Source organism: Ovis canadensis, chromosome 4 (assembly GCF_042477335.2).
Source record: "Ovis canadensis isolate MfBH-ARS-UI-01 breed Bighorn chromosome 4, ARS-UI_OviCan_v2, whole genome shotgun sequence".
NCBI classification, from domain to species: Eukaryota; Metazoa; Chordata; class Mammalia; order Artiodactyla; family Bovidae; genus Ovis; species Ovis canadensis.
The window spans coordinates 71,463,918-71,480,665 of NC_091248.1; the positions used below are offsets into that span (position 1 = coordinate 71,463,918).

At 42.2% G+C, this 16,748-nt stretch overlaps 1 protein-coding gene across 1 annotated transcript in view; it reads left to right on the forward strand.

Moving 5' to 3' along the window:
* DOCK4 (dedicator of cytokinesis 4) overlaps positions 1-16,748 on the forward strand; it is a 471,458-nt gene that overhangs the window by 429,054 nt on the left and 25,656 nt on the right. Inside the window, exons 39-41 of the mRNA XM_069587995.1 lie at positions 8,075-8,216; positions 9,768-9,934; positions 13,364-13,450. Of these exons, the coding sequence (XP_069444096.1) occupies positions 8,075-8,216; positions 9,768-9,934; positions 13,364-13,450 (396 nt within the window). The remainder of the gene's footprint in view (positions 1-8,074; positions 8,217-9,767; positions 9,935-13,363; positions 13,451-16,748) is intronic.

Genomic DNA, 16,748 nt, shown 5'->3' on the forward strand with positions numbered 1-16,748 from the left:
CAAGCAAACTAAGATATGAATGACATATTTTCCTTTTAAGGCAGGTAATAATTTCACAAGATCCTCTTTTAACTTTAGTGTGCAAACATCATACTCATATAGAATGCCTTGTTTTGAATAATTTCCCAAGATTTCAAACAATCAGTTGAATTTTCTTCCTACGTTTCAAAGCTTATTATATTTTATGAGCAATCTTTGGCAATTACAGTTGTTTCCCGTATATAATTGGTAGCATTACTTCTGTTCAGCCTGCAATTTCCATAGAGTTAGTCTTAGAGAAAAATGGCGGGCGCTAGGGCCTGGGAGTTGCAGACCGCAGAAAAGACGACAGTTTCACATCTTGGGAAAACTCTGCCTCCAGGCTCCAGAGGACCATTGTTCGTCCTAGCTGACTTTGAAAAGATAAATGCCACCCAGCAAAGAGATTCAACTTATTGCTAGTAGAAACTATTTCTACAAAGGGAAGTTTTCAAGACTTTCCAAAGTACCTACCAGATAATAAAATAGTTGACTCCATTCTTAGCATTTTTCGCATTCAGCCAAGTAGTCTCTTAAGTGCTGAAATAACTTACGTAACATTTCAGTTTGTAACATCTCATTTATACTCACCTAAAAGTACTGGTAAGATAAGAATGCACCTTCTCCAGCAACTAAGGAGGAGTGACAGGAATAATTTGTAACATTGAGTGAATTCATTACAAAGTTTAAATCTTAAATATCTTCCTTTAGCTGTTGGTCGGAGAAGGCAATGGCACCCCACTCCAGTACTCTTGCCTGGAAAATCCCATGGACGGAGGAGCCTGGAAGGCTGCAGTCTGTGGGATCACTGAGGGTTGGACATGACTGAGCGACTTCACTTTCACTTTTCACTCTCATGCATTGGAGAAGGAAATGGCAACCCACTCCAGTACTCTTGCCTGGAGAATCCCAGGGACTTGGGAGCCTGGTGGGCTGTCGTCTGTGGGGTCACACACAGTCAGACACGACTGAAGTGACTTAGCAGGAGCAGCAGCTGTTGGCACCTATGAATAGATACAGGATGGGGGTACTTGAAGCAGGACAGAGAGGAGAAACATTTGACTTCATTGCTTCTTTAATAATCATTAATGTATCTGCCTTTCAGAATGAAGATATATATGTATGTGTGTGTGTGTGTGTGTATGTATAAAATACCTAAACACCATAGGCAAAGATTCACTTAGTATCGCATAAAACAAATGCTCAAATAGCAAATCAGTCATCTAACTGATTGAAATAACCATGTATGTGGGTACCACACAGACCTAGGTATAAAATCTCTTTGCTGGGTTAAGGAGGATCCACATACATTGTCGGCTCTGCAGATGGACCTGCCTACAGACAGAGGAAAGCTTGATTCCAAATCAAAACTAGTGGCAAATTCAGAACACTTGCTGAATTTGAAAAACTGTGTCTTCAAAGTGGACACACTGGTCCTGGGCTGTCATCAGCCACCTCCTGCAGAGTACAAGGTCTGGGTCCAAGTTCCGAGGGAAAGGAGGGATATTCTGGAGCTGTGAGCAGCGCAGAGGGCTGGAGACCCCACAGTAGGGCCCAGACCTGATTCTCATGCTGCAGACCACCCCTTCCTCTCTTGGCTCAAAATAATGCAATGATTCTGTTTTATTCCATATCATGCTCAGGGCTACCTGATCCATTATGCACAGTAGATACAGTGCTTAGGGACCATAATATTCTTAGATAGTTCATAAAACTGTTTTCTTTTCAAAATCAGAAGAAAAGAGTAAACTTTCAGGTTAAAGAAAATGTTAAAATATATATTTTAGTGTATATTATGGATGTGAGTGCACACTGTCATGCCTGACTGTTTGCGACCCCATGGACTGTAGCCTGCCAGGCTCCTCTGTCCATGGAATTTTTCAGACAAGAATCCTAGAGTAGGTTGCCATTTCCTCCTGCAGGAGATCTTCTCAACGCAGGAATTGAACCTGCGTCTCCTGCATCTCCTGCGTCTCCTGCATTGCAGACAGATTCTTTATCTGTTGAGCCATCTGGGAATCCCACAGTGTATACTCTACACTAGATTGCTATTTAATAGTGTATATTGTACATTAGGTTATTATTGATATTATTTGTCTTTATACCAAATGAGTCATACAGTATGATTTTTAATATTTTTAATAGAGAAAGCAGCCCATGAAAGTTGTATTGTAGGCCTGATCAAATTCTGAATTCAGCTAACAAGTGTATTACGAAGTACCCTAGAACTCTATCGTGTATGTGTGATTAGTGTTAATTAAAAGTGTAAAGATTTTTAAAAGTCAGAAGTAGTTTAGGAGCCATAATTTTAAAGAAAATTTGGCAAATTAGAAGACGTATCAGCTAATAAAATGAATTTTGTTAATATATCAATTGGAATAGACCAATATATCATCTTTCTTTGGAAAACAGCTTTTCTACAAGTAAGTGGCATTTCCTTCTAAATGAAAGAGAAGCATCACCCTCTATTGGTTTCTAAATGGCACTGCACACTTGGAATCTTGGGACTTGATTTTTTAAGAAAAATCTAGTCTGTTCTTTGATTTAAAAACAAATATCAACTTTAAAAATTTCCTTTCACTGTGTGATCAATTTCCAGATAATATTTAAAGCTCAAATAAATTGATATGTTTGTGTTATTGAGGTAGCTTTTTTTTACCCTTGTGGAAAATGATTTCTTTATCGACAGTGTTTAAATGCATAAAATATCTTTGAATAGTGATTTGTCTGAGGAGGATCATTGAAGTCAAGGATGGGAAAGATACTTGCTTGTTATTGTATGCTTATACTATTTGGGAATATTTTATCCCATAGGTATATATTTCCTTTTTAAAGAAAGAATTTTAAAAATTAACTATTAACAAATTGTTGTTGTTCAGTCACTAAGTCCTGCCCAGCTGTTTGTGACCCCGTGGAGGGCAGCATGCTGTGCTTTCCTTCCTTCACCAGCTCCTGAAGTTTGTTCAGACCCATGTCTGTTGAGTCAGCGATGTCATACAACCATCTCATTTCTGTTGCCCCGTTCTCCTCTTGCCCTCAATCTTTCCCAGCATCCAGAGCCACACAAAGACATGTACATGAGTATTCACAGCAGCGTTATTCACAATTGCCTAAAAGCAGAAACAGTCCAAATGTCCATCCACTGATGAACGGATACACCAAATATGGTATAGCTATACAATAGAATATTCAGCAATAAGAAAGGAATGAAGTACTGATACTGCTACAAAATGAGTGAACCTTGATAATATTAAGTGAAAGAAGCCAGTTACAAACAGCCACATGTTATGTAATTCCATTTATATGAAATGTCCAGAATAGGTAAATCCATGGAAACTGAAAGTAGATTAGCGGCTGCCAGGTGCCAAGGGGAGGGGGAGATGGGGAGTGACTGCTAACGGGTACAAATTTCTTTTTGCAGTAATGAAAATAATCTGAAATTATATAATGCAGATAGTTGCACAACTCTGTGAATATACCAAAAACAACCGAATTGCATACTATAAAAGGGTAAATTTTATGGCTTGTGAACTATATCTCAAAACTATGGTTTTAAAAAAAATTAATGGAAAGAAAGCTTATCTCCTTTTTATTTCTCCATAACTCAAATATTAGGCCCCAAATTTATGTTTATTCCAAAATGATTTCTTACTACCTTTGAATGACCTTACACTTAGAGGCAGTCCCCTGATTTTATAAACTGTTGTGACATATAAGCATTGCTTTAGAACTGTTTCAGTTTTCAGATACTTATTTGGGGACTTCAGTAATATGCAAGAAGATATGTATTGTCTTATTTTATCAAGCAAATTTATTATATTTAATTTTTTTATTTTGTATTGAGTATAGTTGATTTACAATGTTGTATTAGTTTCAGGTATACAGCAAAGCAATTCAGTTACAGGTATACATGTATCTGTGGCTCAGATCATGAACTCCTTATTGCCAAATTCAGACTTAAATTGAAGAAAGTAGGAAAAACCACTAGACCATTCAGGTATGACCTACCTCAAATCCCTTACGGTTATACAATGGAAGGGAGAAACAGATTCAAGGGATCAGATCTGATAGAATGCTTGAAGAACTATGGACGGAAGTTCGTGACATTGTATAGGAGGCAGTGATCAAGACCACTCCTGAGAAAAAGAAATGCAAAAAGGCAAGATGGTTGTCTGAGGAGGCCTTACAAATAGCTGAGAAAAGAAGAGAAGCGAAAGGCAAAGGAGAAAAGGAAAGATATACTCATTTGAATGCAGAGTTTCAAGCAATAGCAAGGAGAGATAAGAAAGCCTTCCTCAGTGATCAACGCAAAGAAATAGAGGGAAACAATGGAATGTGAAAGACTAGAGATCTCTTCAAGAAAATTAGAAATACCAAGGGAACATTTCATGCAAAGATGGGCTCAATAAAGGAAAGAAATGGTAGGGACCTAACAGAAGCAGAAGATATTAAGAAGAGGTGGCAAGAATACACAGAAGAACTATGCAAAAAAGATCTACACAACCCAGATAATCACAATGATGTGATTATCACCTATAGCCAGACATCCTGGAATGCAAAGTCAAGTGGGCCTTAGGAAGGAAGCATCACTATGAACAAAACTAGTGGAGGTGATGGAATTCCAGTTGAGCTATTTCAAAAGGAAGGAGGGAGGGAGGTTAAGGGTGGGGAACACATGTCCACCCATGGCTGGTTCATGTGAATGTATGGCAAAAACCGCCACAATAAAATAAATAAAAGATGATGTTGTGAAACTGCTGCACTCAATATGCCAGCAAATTTGGAAACTCAGCAGTGGCCACAGGACTGGAAAAGGTCAGTTTTCATTCCAATCCCTAAGAAAGGCAATGCCAGAGAATGCTCAAACTACTGCACAGTTGCATTCATCTCACACGCTAGCAAAGTAATGCTCAAAAGTCTCCAAGACAGGCTTCAACAGTATGTGAACCATGAACATCCAGATGTTCAAGCTGGATTTAGAAAAGGCAGAGGAACCAAAGATCAAATTGCCAACATCTGCTGGATCATCAAAAAACCACGAGAGTTCTAGAAAAACATCTGCTGCGGCTAAGTCGCTTCAGTTGTGTCTGACTCTGTGCGACCCCATAGACAGCAGAAAAACATCTACTTCTGCTTTATTGACTATGCCAAAGCCTTCGACTCTGTGGATCACAACAAACTGTGGAAAATTCTGAAAGAGATGGGAATACCAGACCACCTGACCTGCCTCTTGAGAAATCTGATGCAGGTCAGGAAGCAACAATTAGAACTGGACATGGAACAACAGATTGGTTCCAAATAGGAAAAGGAGTACGTCAAGGCTGTGTATTGTCACCCTGCTTGAGGAATGCTGGGCTGGATGAAGGACAAGCTAGAATTAAGATTGCTGGGAGAAATATCAGTAACCTCAGATATACAGATGACACCACCCTTATGGCAGAAAGCAAAGAACTAAAGAACCTCTTGATGAAAGTGAAAGAGGGGAGTCAAAAAATTGACTTAAAACTCAACATTCAGGAAACAAAGATCATGGCATCTAGTCCCATCACTTCATGGCAAATAGATGGGGAACCAATGGAAACAGTGACAGACTTTATTTTGGGGGGCTCCAAAATCACTGCAGGTGGTGACTGCGGCCATGAAATTAAAAGACACTTGCTCCTTGGAAGAAAAGCTATGGCTAAACTAGACAGCATATTAAAAAGCTGAGACATTACTTTCCCAACAATCCGTCGAGTCAAAAGCTATGGTTTTTCCAGTAGTCATGTATGGATGTAGCTGGCGATCAGAAGGCCTCTTTGGCCAGTTTTTCTCCGAGTTGGACTATGAAGGAAGCTGAGCACTGAAGAATTGATGCTTTTGAACTGTGGTGTTGGAGCAGACTCTTGAGAGTCCCTTGAACTGCAAGGAGATCCAACTAGTCCATCCTAAAGGAGATCAGTCCTGGGTGTTCATTGGAAGGACTGATATTGAAGCTAAAACTCCAATACTTTGGCCAACTGATGTAAACAGCTGACTCTTTTGAAAAGACCCTGACATGGGTAAGATTGAAGGTGGGAGGAGAAGGGGACGACAGAGGATGAGATGGTTGGATGGAATCACCAACTCAATGGACATGAGTTTGAGTAAACTCCAGGAGCTGGTGATGGGCAGGGATGCCTGGTGTGCTGTAGTCCATGGGGTCACAAAGAGTCGGACACGACTGAGCAACTGAACTGATACATGTATCTATTCTTTTTTAGATTTTCTTCCCATATAGGTTATTACAGAGTAGTGAGTAGAGTTCCCTTTGCTATACAGTAGGTCCTTGTTGAATATCTTTTGAGCAAAATAAATAACACAGCATCAGAAGGTATGACTTCAGTCAAGAAAATTTAAATATAGGATTACTTATGGGGAGTGCAATCCTGATTCCTAAGGAGTCTGTCTTAGCTTGTGTTTCTCAGGGGTTTATTGGTTTATTGGGTAACTTGTGGGGCCTTGTGCAAGTTCTCAGAGCTCAGTTCTGCTGCTTGGTTCCTCTGCCTGCAGCTGCTTTTTCTCAGCTGCAACCCTGAGCCCCTTTCCCAGAGTGGTTTCTAACTTCCTCGCTCTGGCCCAGAGTGCTTCCTCAGTACATTTGGTGCAATCACAGAAACCGCCCAGAGCTGAGAACTGCTGAGATCATTGGGCCTTAACTCCCCAGACCACAAAGCACTTTACTCCTTAAAGATCTTCAGGGCATCTTATCCCACAATCTTTCTTGGTCTCTGTAGCTATTAGGAGTTTTTCCACGTATCAGGTCATGTTCAGAACAGAGGGAGCTAAGGCGTTGGACTCAGACCTGAGCTTAAATCTCATACATGTGGACAAAGTATGTAATGATCCTGATCCTCAGTTCCCAGCTACAAAATGGGGGAGGGGGGGACACCCTCTCAAGTTTCTTTGGGTTAAATAAGGTATGTGCTGGCTGTGCTTAACAATTATAATTTCATTATCATTGACTATCATTAAACTTCCCTGGTGGCTCATGACAGTCAAGAATCTGCCTGCACTGGATTGGGGTTCAATCCGTGGGCCAGGAATACCCCTGGGAAGGGAATGGCTACCCATTTCTGTAGTCTCACCTGAAGAATTCCATGGATACAGGAGGCTAGCGGAGTACAGTCCATGGGGTCGCATAGAGTAGGACGTGACTGAGCGACTAATACTTTCACTTTAAACTGTCGGGAAGAGTTGTTCCATATCGGTAAGCAGATCATGAAGGTTCTTGTTGAGAAGGTCCCCATCCTGCCAGCTCTGTGGCCTCCATCAAGGATAACCTTCACCTTTTTTACCTGAATGAGAGAGTCCTAACTAACAGAATATTTGTATGTATTGTAAAAACAAAGCGGAAACAGACAAAGATTTGTCCAACATTTAGCAAGACCTTAAAAATCCCCAAACTTGGCTTTAGGCAGTTAACAGAGGTCCTGGCTACAGGACGCTGAGCGGAGTCAGGGATAGCAGGGATTCTCGCAGCAACAGCCCTGCTGAGAGCTGGCATGCAGGCGGTTGTCCTTCCTCTCCATGGAAGGATCTAGGAGTGAAAGGGTTAAGTCTGATCTCTGTGAACTTTATAGAAAGGATGCATAAAATGTATTTTTAAGGATTGCACTTACTTTGCCTTCTTCCAAATTGAGAATTTGTCCACTTAACTTTGTTATACAGTTTTTAAAATACTCTGTAACATGTGTTCACTAACATTTGGAGGGAACACGATTGCTTTGTTTTGTACTTTGGTGCTCTGAGAATCAGACACCCCTTTGTACCTCATGCAGGTGAACCTGGAAGAGTGAGGCATGCTGTGGAACTTACTAGAAGCAATAGAGAGTGATGCCTCTGACCTTTGCCCTTTGTATTTTTAATATTTGGACAAATTCTCTAGACTGTTCCAGTGTGGGTTTTTTTGGTTATATTCTGTTGATGTTGGACCTATGCTTAGTTACTGCTAGTGTTGCATATTTTGGCTTCTTGAGTGTAGTGACTGCACTCAATTACATAGTCCTAATGTTTCTTTTTCTGATTTTACCTCCAGAATAAAGAGTTTGTGTGTCGAGGGCATGACTACGAAAGACTGGAGGCCTTCCAGCAGAGAATGCTGAACGAGTTCCCCCATGCCATCGCCATGCAGCATGCCAACCAACCCGATGAGACCATCTTCCAGGCAGAAGCTCAGTGTATCCACAGCTAGAAAGGCCAGATTCTGACTAGGTCCCGTTGGCCTTTGGCTGCAGAGTGTTTCTGTGCAGGTGCTTCAGGCACTGGCCCCTTGTCAAAAGCCATGGTCTCGTTCTCCTTCTTTCTCATCATGTTAATTTTAGCTTAGCTCCTTCCAAACAGAATTATGCTAGATATTCTCATAATGTCAGTTGAAAAGAAATCCCTTAAGGATTCTGTTAAGAGAATGCTTTTTCCCTTTTAGTTGCAGCTTTTCTGTATGTCAACCCTGCTTTTAAAGCTCCTTTTTAGGGATTTCTCCTAGAATAATTTTCCTCTGGCATCCCCTGTAGAAATGGGCTTCCCAGGTGGCTCATTGGTAAAGAATCCACCTGCCACTGCATAAGATGTGGGTTCAGTCCCTGAATCAGGAAGATCCCCTGGAGAAGGAAATGGCAACCCACTCAAGTATTCTTGCCCAGGGAATTCCATGGAGAGAGGAGCCTATTGGGTTACAGTCCATGGGGTCTCAAAGAGTCAGATGCGACTGGTGCACGTGTGCGCACACGCACACACACACCCTGTAGAAACCACTTCGGATCACTTACCCACTTTTCCCTTGATGTGTTTATTCTGGATGAAAGGGAAGAGGAAGAGGTAGCCCTGTATCTTTCAGGGACTCTTAGCCATGGCATTCCTGACAGCATTTAACAATTGTCGTGTAACTGACACTCCCACTGTGCAAACATAAACAACTCAGCTGAAATTACACAGGCATTAGAGACCAAGGGACTTCACCCCAGCACTCCTTTATGGATTGTTCTTTCTTCCTGAAGTTGACAATCTTAAAGAAGATCAGAAACTCCCCCCTGAAAATTACGGATACCATTCCAAAGTAGAAACTTAAATGTACCAGAAGCAAGCAATTACTTAAGGGAAAAGATTTTGCTGTCTTTCTTTGAATGAGAAGAAAAAATGGTAAATTTATAAGTAAATATAATACCCCTTTAATGTAGTTTTCAAAAATACCAACTATAGCTAAACACTCTGCTTATCAATACAAGGTTTGGGAGAGTGGCTACCTCAAATGTGCCAAGGCTAGAGACAGGGAACATATGAGTTACTATCAGTACTGGTTGCTGTCTTTGGTTGCGTAGGTATTTATCCATTATTTTACAAACAAACACATTTTAAAAGGACCATACATGCACTAAAGATCAGAGCCTCATAAACAAGGGTTAAAATGAATACAATCCTTAGTACCTAGGATCCAAGCCATTCAAACCTACCCCCACCCCCCAAAAAAATCTATGATAAATGAATTCACAGGACATAGAAATTTCAAACTGATACTTCGTCAGAATGACCTATGTGAAGCTATTTTAAGGCTTGTAGTTTGAGACTTGATTTGCTATGAACTGAGTTCTTGGTACCTTCTTGGCGGTTTGACTTTATCCCAGTAGAAACACTTGATTGTTCACCATCCCTTTCTTTCTGCCATAGCTCAGGTCAAGCCAGACGCCCCAGGAAGTCTGCCAAATCAGGTTCCCTCCTTGACTCTTGAATCCTAGATTTGCAGATATACGCCGTGACTCCCATCCCAGAAAGCCAGGAGGTCCTTCAGAGAGAAGGTGTTCCAGACAACATCAAAAGTTTCTATAAAGTGAATCACATCTGGAAATTCCGCTACGACAGACCATTTCACAAAGGCACGAAAGATAAAGAGAATGAATTCAAGGTACTGAGCAATTCTTATGACACATGGTTTCCTCAAATAGAGGCTTTTTCTTTTTATCAAGATGCATGTTAAGTATTTACTCAAGACATAGTCAGGTGATAAAACTAGAAGGTGGTCTAATTATTCTTAAATTCTACCACGTGTCAGGGTGACATGAGTTGTTTTCTAGCAGATCTCTTGGCCTGGGAATTGACTCATTGGGTCACAGAGGAGGCCCCGGAGTTTAGGATGATTGTAATGGCAGTGGTCCTCTGTCCAGGTTTTGAGATCTCAGGGTTCAGCTCAGTCCTCCATTCATTCATGTTGAACCAACTGTGGGAACCTCGGGTATTTATCCTCAGATACGGGAGACTGGCATGAGTAAAGGATACTGAAGGAACAGGTGATAGAACCACTGGGGAGGCTCCCGGCCCAGTGAGAGAGACTGTGCTAACTTTTGCTGCTTTTTCTCAATAGAATGATGTGTAACTCAGACTTCTGAGAGGACCAGCCATAGCTTCTTTGCATGGGTTGAGTTTTCCATCCTCAGTTCTGATAAGCCTTGCTTGTTCTCTCTCAGCCAGAAAGAGCAAGGTTTCTCACAGCCCTACTGGGGGAAAGGGGTGAAATTGTTCCACAGATAAATTATAATCTGCCCTTTCCTTGATAACAGTGACAATGTGAGACCATACAGATCCCCAGGATCTCCCTCCAAGCAAAAAAATGTAAAATGAATGTAGGATCCTGGGTGACTTGGCTTAGCTTCTTTCATCACAGTGAAGTGAAAGTCGCTCAGCATGTCCGACTCTTTGCGACCCCATGGACTACACAGTCCATGGAATTCTCCAGGCCAGAATACTAGAGTGGGTAGCCTTTCCCTTCTCCAGGGGATCTTCCCAACCCAGGGATCCAACCCAGGTCTCCCACATTGCAGGCAGGTTCTTTACCAGCTGAGCCACCAGGAAAACCCCAAAATATTGGAGTGTGTAGCCTATCCCTTCTCCAGGGGATCTTCCTGACCCCGGAATCAAACTGGGGTCTCCTGCATTGCAGGTGAATTCTTTACCAAGTGAGCTATCAGGGAAGCTGGGAAATATTCTTCTAACACTATCAGCTGTGATTGTCTGATGTGAACTCGCTTGTCACTCCTGCCTATGCTTCAGTCCCTGGTGCTCCTCACAGCAACTCCGGAATTGCTCACAGCCAAATGATCAAAGGGAAAGTTGGATAGTTTTGCAGTGTTATGATGAGACCGAGCAAAGCACAGTCCTTTGGTCAAGGACATTGATGGGTTAAACATCAAGGCCAGGAAACCACTGGAAAATAACGCTACGATGTTACTGAAAAGATCCATGACCATTTTCTAATCCCTCTGGATAATTTTTCTTTCTGCCTTCCAAAACTGATTAAAGATCATTAGTGTATAATACAGTTTTCACTGCAAGTTTCCAGTAGATAAAAAGTCCAAGGTGCCCCAGAATCAGGCAGGTGACTTGCTTAGAATGGCATTCTCAATACCCCAGACCCTGCACTAGAACGCGCATCTTCTGATGCCTTCTCCATTGCTTTTTCTGCTGCACCACATTTCCTTTTGGCCATCACTTTAAATATTTATCAATGGTGTAGCAACCCTCCTTAAAAAAATAATAAATCTGGCTCCTTTTTCCTGTGCTCACAGCCCTCAGCATCTGTCTCCAAACTGCCCTTCCAGAAGCCTCATCTCTGCTGCAGCCCACTCACCCACTCTCTCAGCTCTGGCAGCACGGAGCTCTCCCTCCATCTCCTGCCATGCCCTTTCACAAGCCGCTTGCATCTCTGCTTCCTGCTGCCTGCACCGCGTCCCCCGCTCTCCGCCTGGCAAACTCCTACTCACTCTTCAAAATTCCGCTCACGTGTCACCTCCTCAGTGAAGCACAATCCTCCTCCCACAGGATGCCTTGTGTGCCTGCTTCCTCCTGTTTTCCCCCAGCACCTGGACTGTTCCTCTCTCTTCTCCCTGAGCCCTTCTTTTTTTCTTTAAATCTGTGCTGGGTCTTCGTTGCCACTCAGGCTTTTCTTTAATTGCAGCAAGCGGGGGCTACTCTCTAGGCTTCTCATTGCGGTGGCTTCTCTTATTGCTGAACACAGTCTAGGCCATGTGGGCTCAGTAGTTGCGGTTCCCCAGCTCTGGAACACAGGCTGAATAATTGTCGCACACATAATTAGTTGCTCCTCAACATGTGGCATCTTCCCGGTGAATCAGGGATCAAACCTATGTCTCCTGCATTGGCAGGCAGATTCATTTCCACTGAGACGCCAGGGATGCCCCCTGAGCCCTTCTTGATCCGCTTCACCCCTCATTACCGGCAGAGTGCTCTGGCCTCCTGTCACAGGGCTGCTGCCATATTCATCTCATTAGATCTTGGCTGGCACAAAGAAATCCTTCGATTTGTTGTTGTTGTTGAATAAATGGCAGTGTTTCAGGAACTTTGTAAGGTTTACTACACATGGGAATACGCTTTGTTTAACCAGGAAACACGAGGCAGAAATGCAGAAGCCTGTTGTCGAGAGAGACCCATTGTCAACAGCAGCTCTTACCAAAGGCACCTGTGATTTCCTGTGTCATGGGGGTGCTCATCCTGGCCAGAGGGAGGCCCAGCTCTAAGTGCAAATCTTCCTGGATCACAGAAGTGCGGATGGCGCAGTAACTGTAGCCATGGGGGAGTCAGACATTCTAGTGCAGGGATCCTGGGGATGGCAGTACAGATGATGAGAATGTAGCTTTGAGCAGGTCACATGCCTCTTCGGCTTCCCTGGTAGCTCAGCTGGTAAAGAATCTGCCTGTAATGCAGGAGACCCTGGTTCGATTTATGGGTCGGGAAGATCCCCTGGAGAAGGAATAGGCTACCACTTCAGTATTCTTGCCTGGAGAATCCCCGTGGACAGAGGTGCCTGATGGGCTACAGCCCACAGGGTCACAAAGAGTCGGACAAGACTAGAAGGCTAATGTCTTTCATCTTTAATACAGAAAGATTAGGCTATGAGATTCCTAAAGCCCTTCTTGAGGATTCTGTCTGATCTCATGATGATTAGCTGATATTATATCCCATTCCAAGTAAAAATGGCTAGACCCCCTTGAGGAGTGGGGAAACTTTAAATCAGGAATTTAGAGAAAAAGGAAAGAATGTGATGACCTGTTTTGACATTTTTAAGATTACTGCCTGAAGTAGATCACGTATTCTGCACAGAAAAAAAGTTTCAGGTTATATACAATGAAACTAACCTAAGCTTCAGCATGTCTTACTGAGATAGCTTCCTGAGTGCAAGGAGATTGCCGAAGCACTGGAATGAATACTAAAGAAAAGCTGACAAATACTGAAAACTTGGTAAAATTGAATGGCAAACATTAGTCATTGCTCAGTAACTGGAAAGAAGGTAACTTGGGGACTTAATTTGTTTTGTATTTCATAGAGTCTCTGGGTGGAAAGAACATCACTATACTTGGTGCAGAGTTTACCTGGAATTTCCCGCTGGTTTGAAGTGGAGAAGCGTGAAGTGGTAAGGATCAGAGCTTATTCTCAAGTACTGAATACTTGCTCAGCACAGTTGTTCACCTGGAGTCAGGCCATGTATTCACTGCTTCTGCTTTGGACTCTAAGTCCCTGGAAACACTCCTAGTAAGTTAGTGAATGTTTGTGATATTGACTGCTATGTTGAAAGCTGGAAGGGGACCCATTGGCCTAGCCCAGCCAGCCCAAGTGATCCCTCCAAAATAGCTCTGACTGCAGCATGTCAACACCTCAGGCCCTTGAGTTAGAGAAACTGGAATTCTAGCTCCCCTAACCACTCTAGCTATGAGACCTTCACTGTTTATCTTCAGTGGAAGAAAGTTATCTACATTATCTTATTTAATCACCATGTCAAAGCTACAAGGTATGTATTCATTTTTATCTGCATTTATTTTTAGATTTCACATGTAAGTAATAACAAAGAGTGTTTATCTTTCTTTGATTTGTTTCACTAAGTATAATACCCTCTAGGTTCATCTACATTGTTGCAAATAATACAATTTAATTCTTTTCTATGGCTGAGTAATATTCCATTTTGTGTATGTGTCTGAATATATACGCAATTATATACCTCACTTCTGTCTTCTCTATCCATTTATCTGTGGATGGACACTTGGGTTGTTTGCATATCTTGGCTATTGTACACAATGCTGCTATGAACATTGAGGTGCATGCATCTTTTTGAGTAGTATTTTCATTTTTTTTCACTGTGTAACCAGGAATAGGATTGCTGGATTACATGGTAATTCTATTTTTAGTTTTTTGAGGAACTTCCATCCTGTTTTCTAAGGTGACTGAACCAATTTACATTCCCACCACCAGTATGCTGTGGTTCTCATTTCTCTGTGTCCAAGGTACATATTCTTACCCCGCTTTTGACAAGTTTTGACAAGAGGTTAAAAGCCTTTGCCACAGATCCCGTAGCAAGATACTGAAAAAGGATAAACTCAAACCCAGATTTTTCTGACTCCAAAGCTAGGTATATTTTTTTCTTCTAGCCTTATAAGCAGTGTGAGGCCAGTGTCAAGCCCAGCACAGTATCTGACACACAGTAGGTCCATGCTGTAACAGTTCACAGTAGAAGGATGCCGCTGTGCTTATCAGCGGGTGTCGTTGAGAATGTAGAAATCACAGCAACCAAAGAGCAGTTCAGTTCAGCTCAGTCACTCAGTCAATGTCTGATTCCTTGTGACCCCATGGACTGCAGCACGCCAGGCCTCCCCGTCTATCACCAACTCCCAGAGTTTACTCAAACTCATGTCTGTTGAGTCAGTGATGCATCCAGCCATCTCATCCTCTGTCGTCCCCTTCTCCTCCTGCCTTCAATCTTTCAGAGCATCAGGGTCTTTTCTAATGAGTCAGTTCTTCGCATAGGTGGCCAAACTATTGGAGTTTCAGCTTGAACATCAGTCCTTCCAATGAATATTCAGGACTGATTTCCTTTAGGAGGGACTGGTTGATCTCCTTGCAGAACCGAAGAGCCTTCAGTTATAAAACATGCCCCCTGCTGTGGAAAGGGAGAGGGCATTTGTGGAAGGCAGCCATGTCTGAGTGAGAACCCCTCCTCAACAGTTATCAAGCCCCCAGCCCCTTGCTGTCAGCCATAGACCTATGCCCCTAAGAATCCCCCCTCCCACCCCTGGCATATCCATTATGTCAGGGGCCAGCCCTTTGCCACAGTCCTGATGGAAAAATGTGCCAATTGTGAAAATGTAATGTAGCCCCTTCCTTGTTTAGGTAACAAGCCCACGCTGTCAATGAATCCATAAGAGCAGATCCCACCCAAATTGTTTTCCAAAAATGGCTTGTCCTACCTACAGTCTCTAAGCATCGAAACGACCCTCAGCTTATTCTGTTCAATCATGCTAGGGATTTAATGGCATTTTCATTTTGCAAGGCTAAAAAATTCATACAGCTCTCTTAACAAACTGCATTCCATTCAGCAGATTACACCAGTGTGGGTGTGTTCTTGTCAAGTCTGAATCAAGGGTCCACAAGGGTTGCAAGGGAAGCAAGGATTGCTTCCATGGTGGACCCTGTGGCCTCCTGTGGAAGAGGCTGCTGAGTTCTTTGCTCAGAAAGTCTTAATGTTTTGCTTCCTGCTGAATGGCATGGGCCCAAACCACAGGAATGTTCTTAGTCATCCTTGCAGCATTAATGATTCAGAGAGCCTTGTCAGCTACTTACTACCCAGAGAGGCAAATTCTGTGAAGTCTTACCAGTGTTCCTAACCTTAGAAATATTATACACACACACACACACACACACACACACAGCCTGCTAATAAAAAGCAGCATGCTGATAGTGATTAGGGAGAGTTACTAAACAACCTTTCAAACAGCAGCTGCCTATTTTATTAGAATATGCAATCGTAGACTCTGTCAAACAGAACAAATCCAACTGGGCTGTTTTGTTCCCTGAACACAGCCCACTTCTGACAACCTCGTGTCTTTCTTATTCCCGCTGCCTGGCATATCCCCACCTTCTATTAGTGTTGTTGGTTTCCTGCTTTAATTGCCAGTGTAGAAGGTCCTGATGACTGGGGCACTCAAGACGCATGTGCCACACTGAATTGAAGTTCCTTTTGAACCTTACCAAACTCTAAAAGATTCTGAATACCAATAGATGTGTTTATAAGTTTGGCTCCAAAATTCAGTTGTTAATATACCTAACCCAATCTAAGACCATTTATGATCTTTATCTCACTTAGTATGACTACTCATATACTTTACTACAGAAATATTAACACATTTGATTAAAGGAAACTTCTTCAGACCCTGCCTGAGGATGGTGTAATATACTATACGTGCCCTATGTTACCTTTCTGAAGTCAGAAAAATTCTGAGTTCTGAAACAGCTGACAGCAAAGATTTCAGATGAGATAATGGGCCTTTATTCTGAAAACCATAACCCCAGAACATTAGTGAACATATTATCCCATTCTTTCAAAGATGATAAGCCTCTTTGAACTACTGTTTCCTCAGTAATTGTTTTTAAAACAAAATATTTTTGATTAAAAATAAGCTTATTTAAAACATTTTAAACATGGTGGAAAAGCTATAAAATAGAATGTACAGATAATGATATTTCGAAGCCTTAAAGATAACGACAGTATTCTCATGTGCTGTGTGCTATGCTAAGTCGCTTCAGTTGTATCTGACTCTTTGTGATCCTATGTACTATAGCCTGCCAGGCTTTTCTGTCCATGGGGTTCTCCAGGCAAGAATACTGGAATAGGTTGCCATGCTCTGGATCTTCCCGACTCAGGAATCAAACTTGCGTCTCCT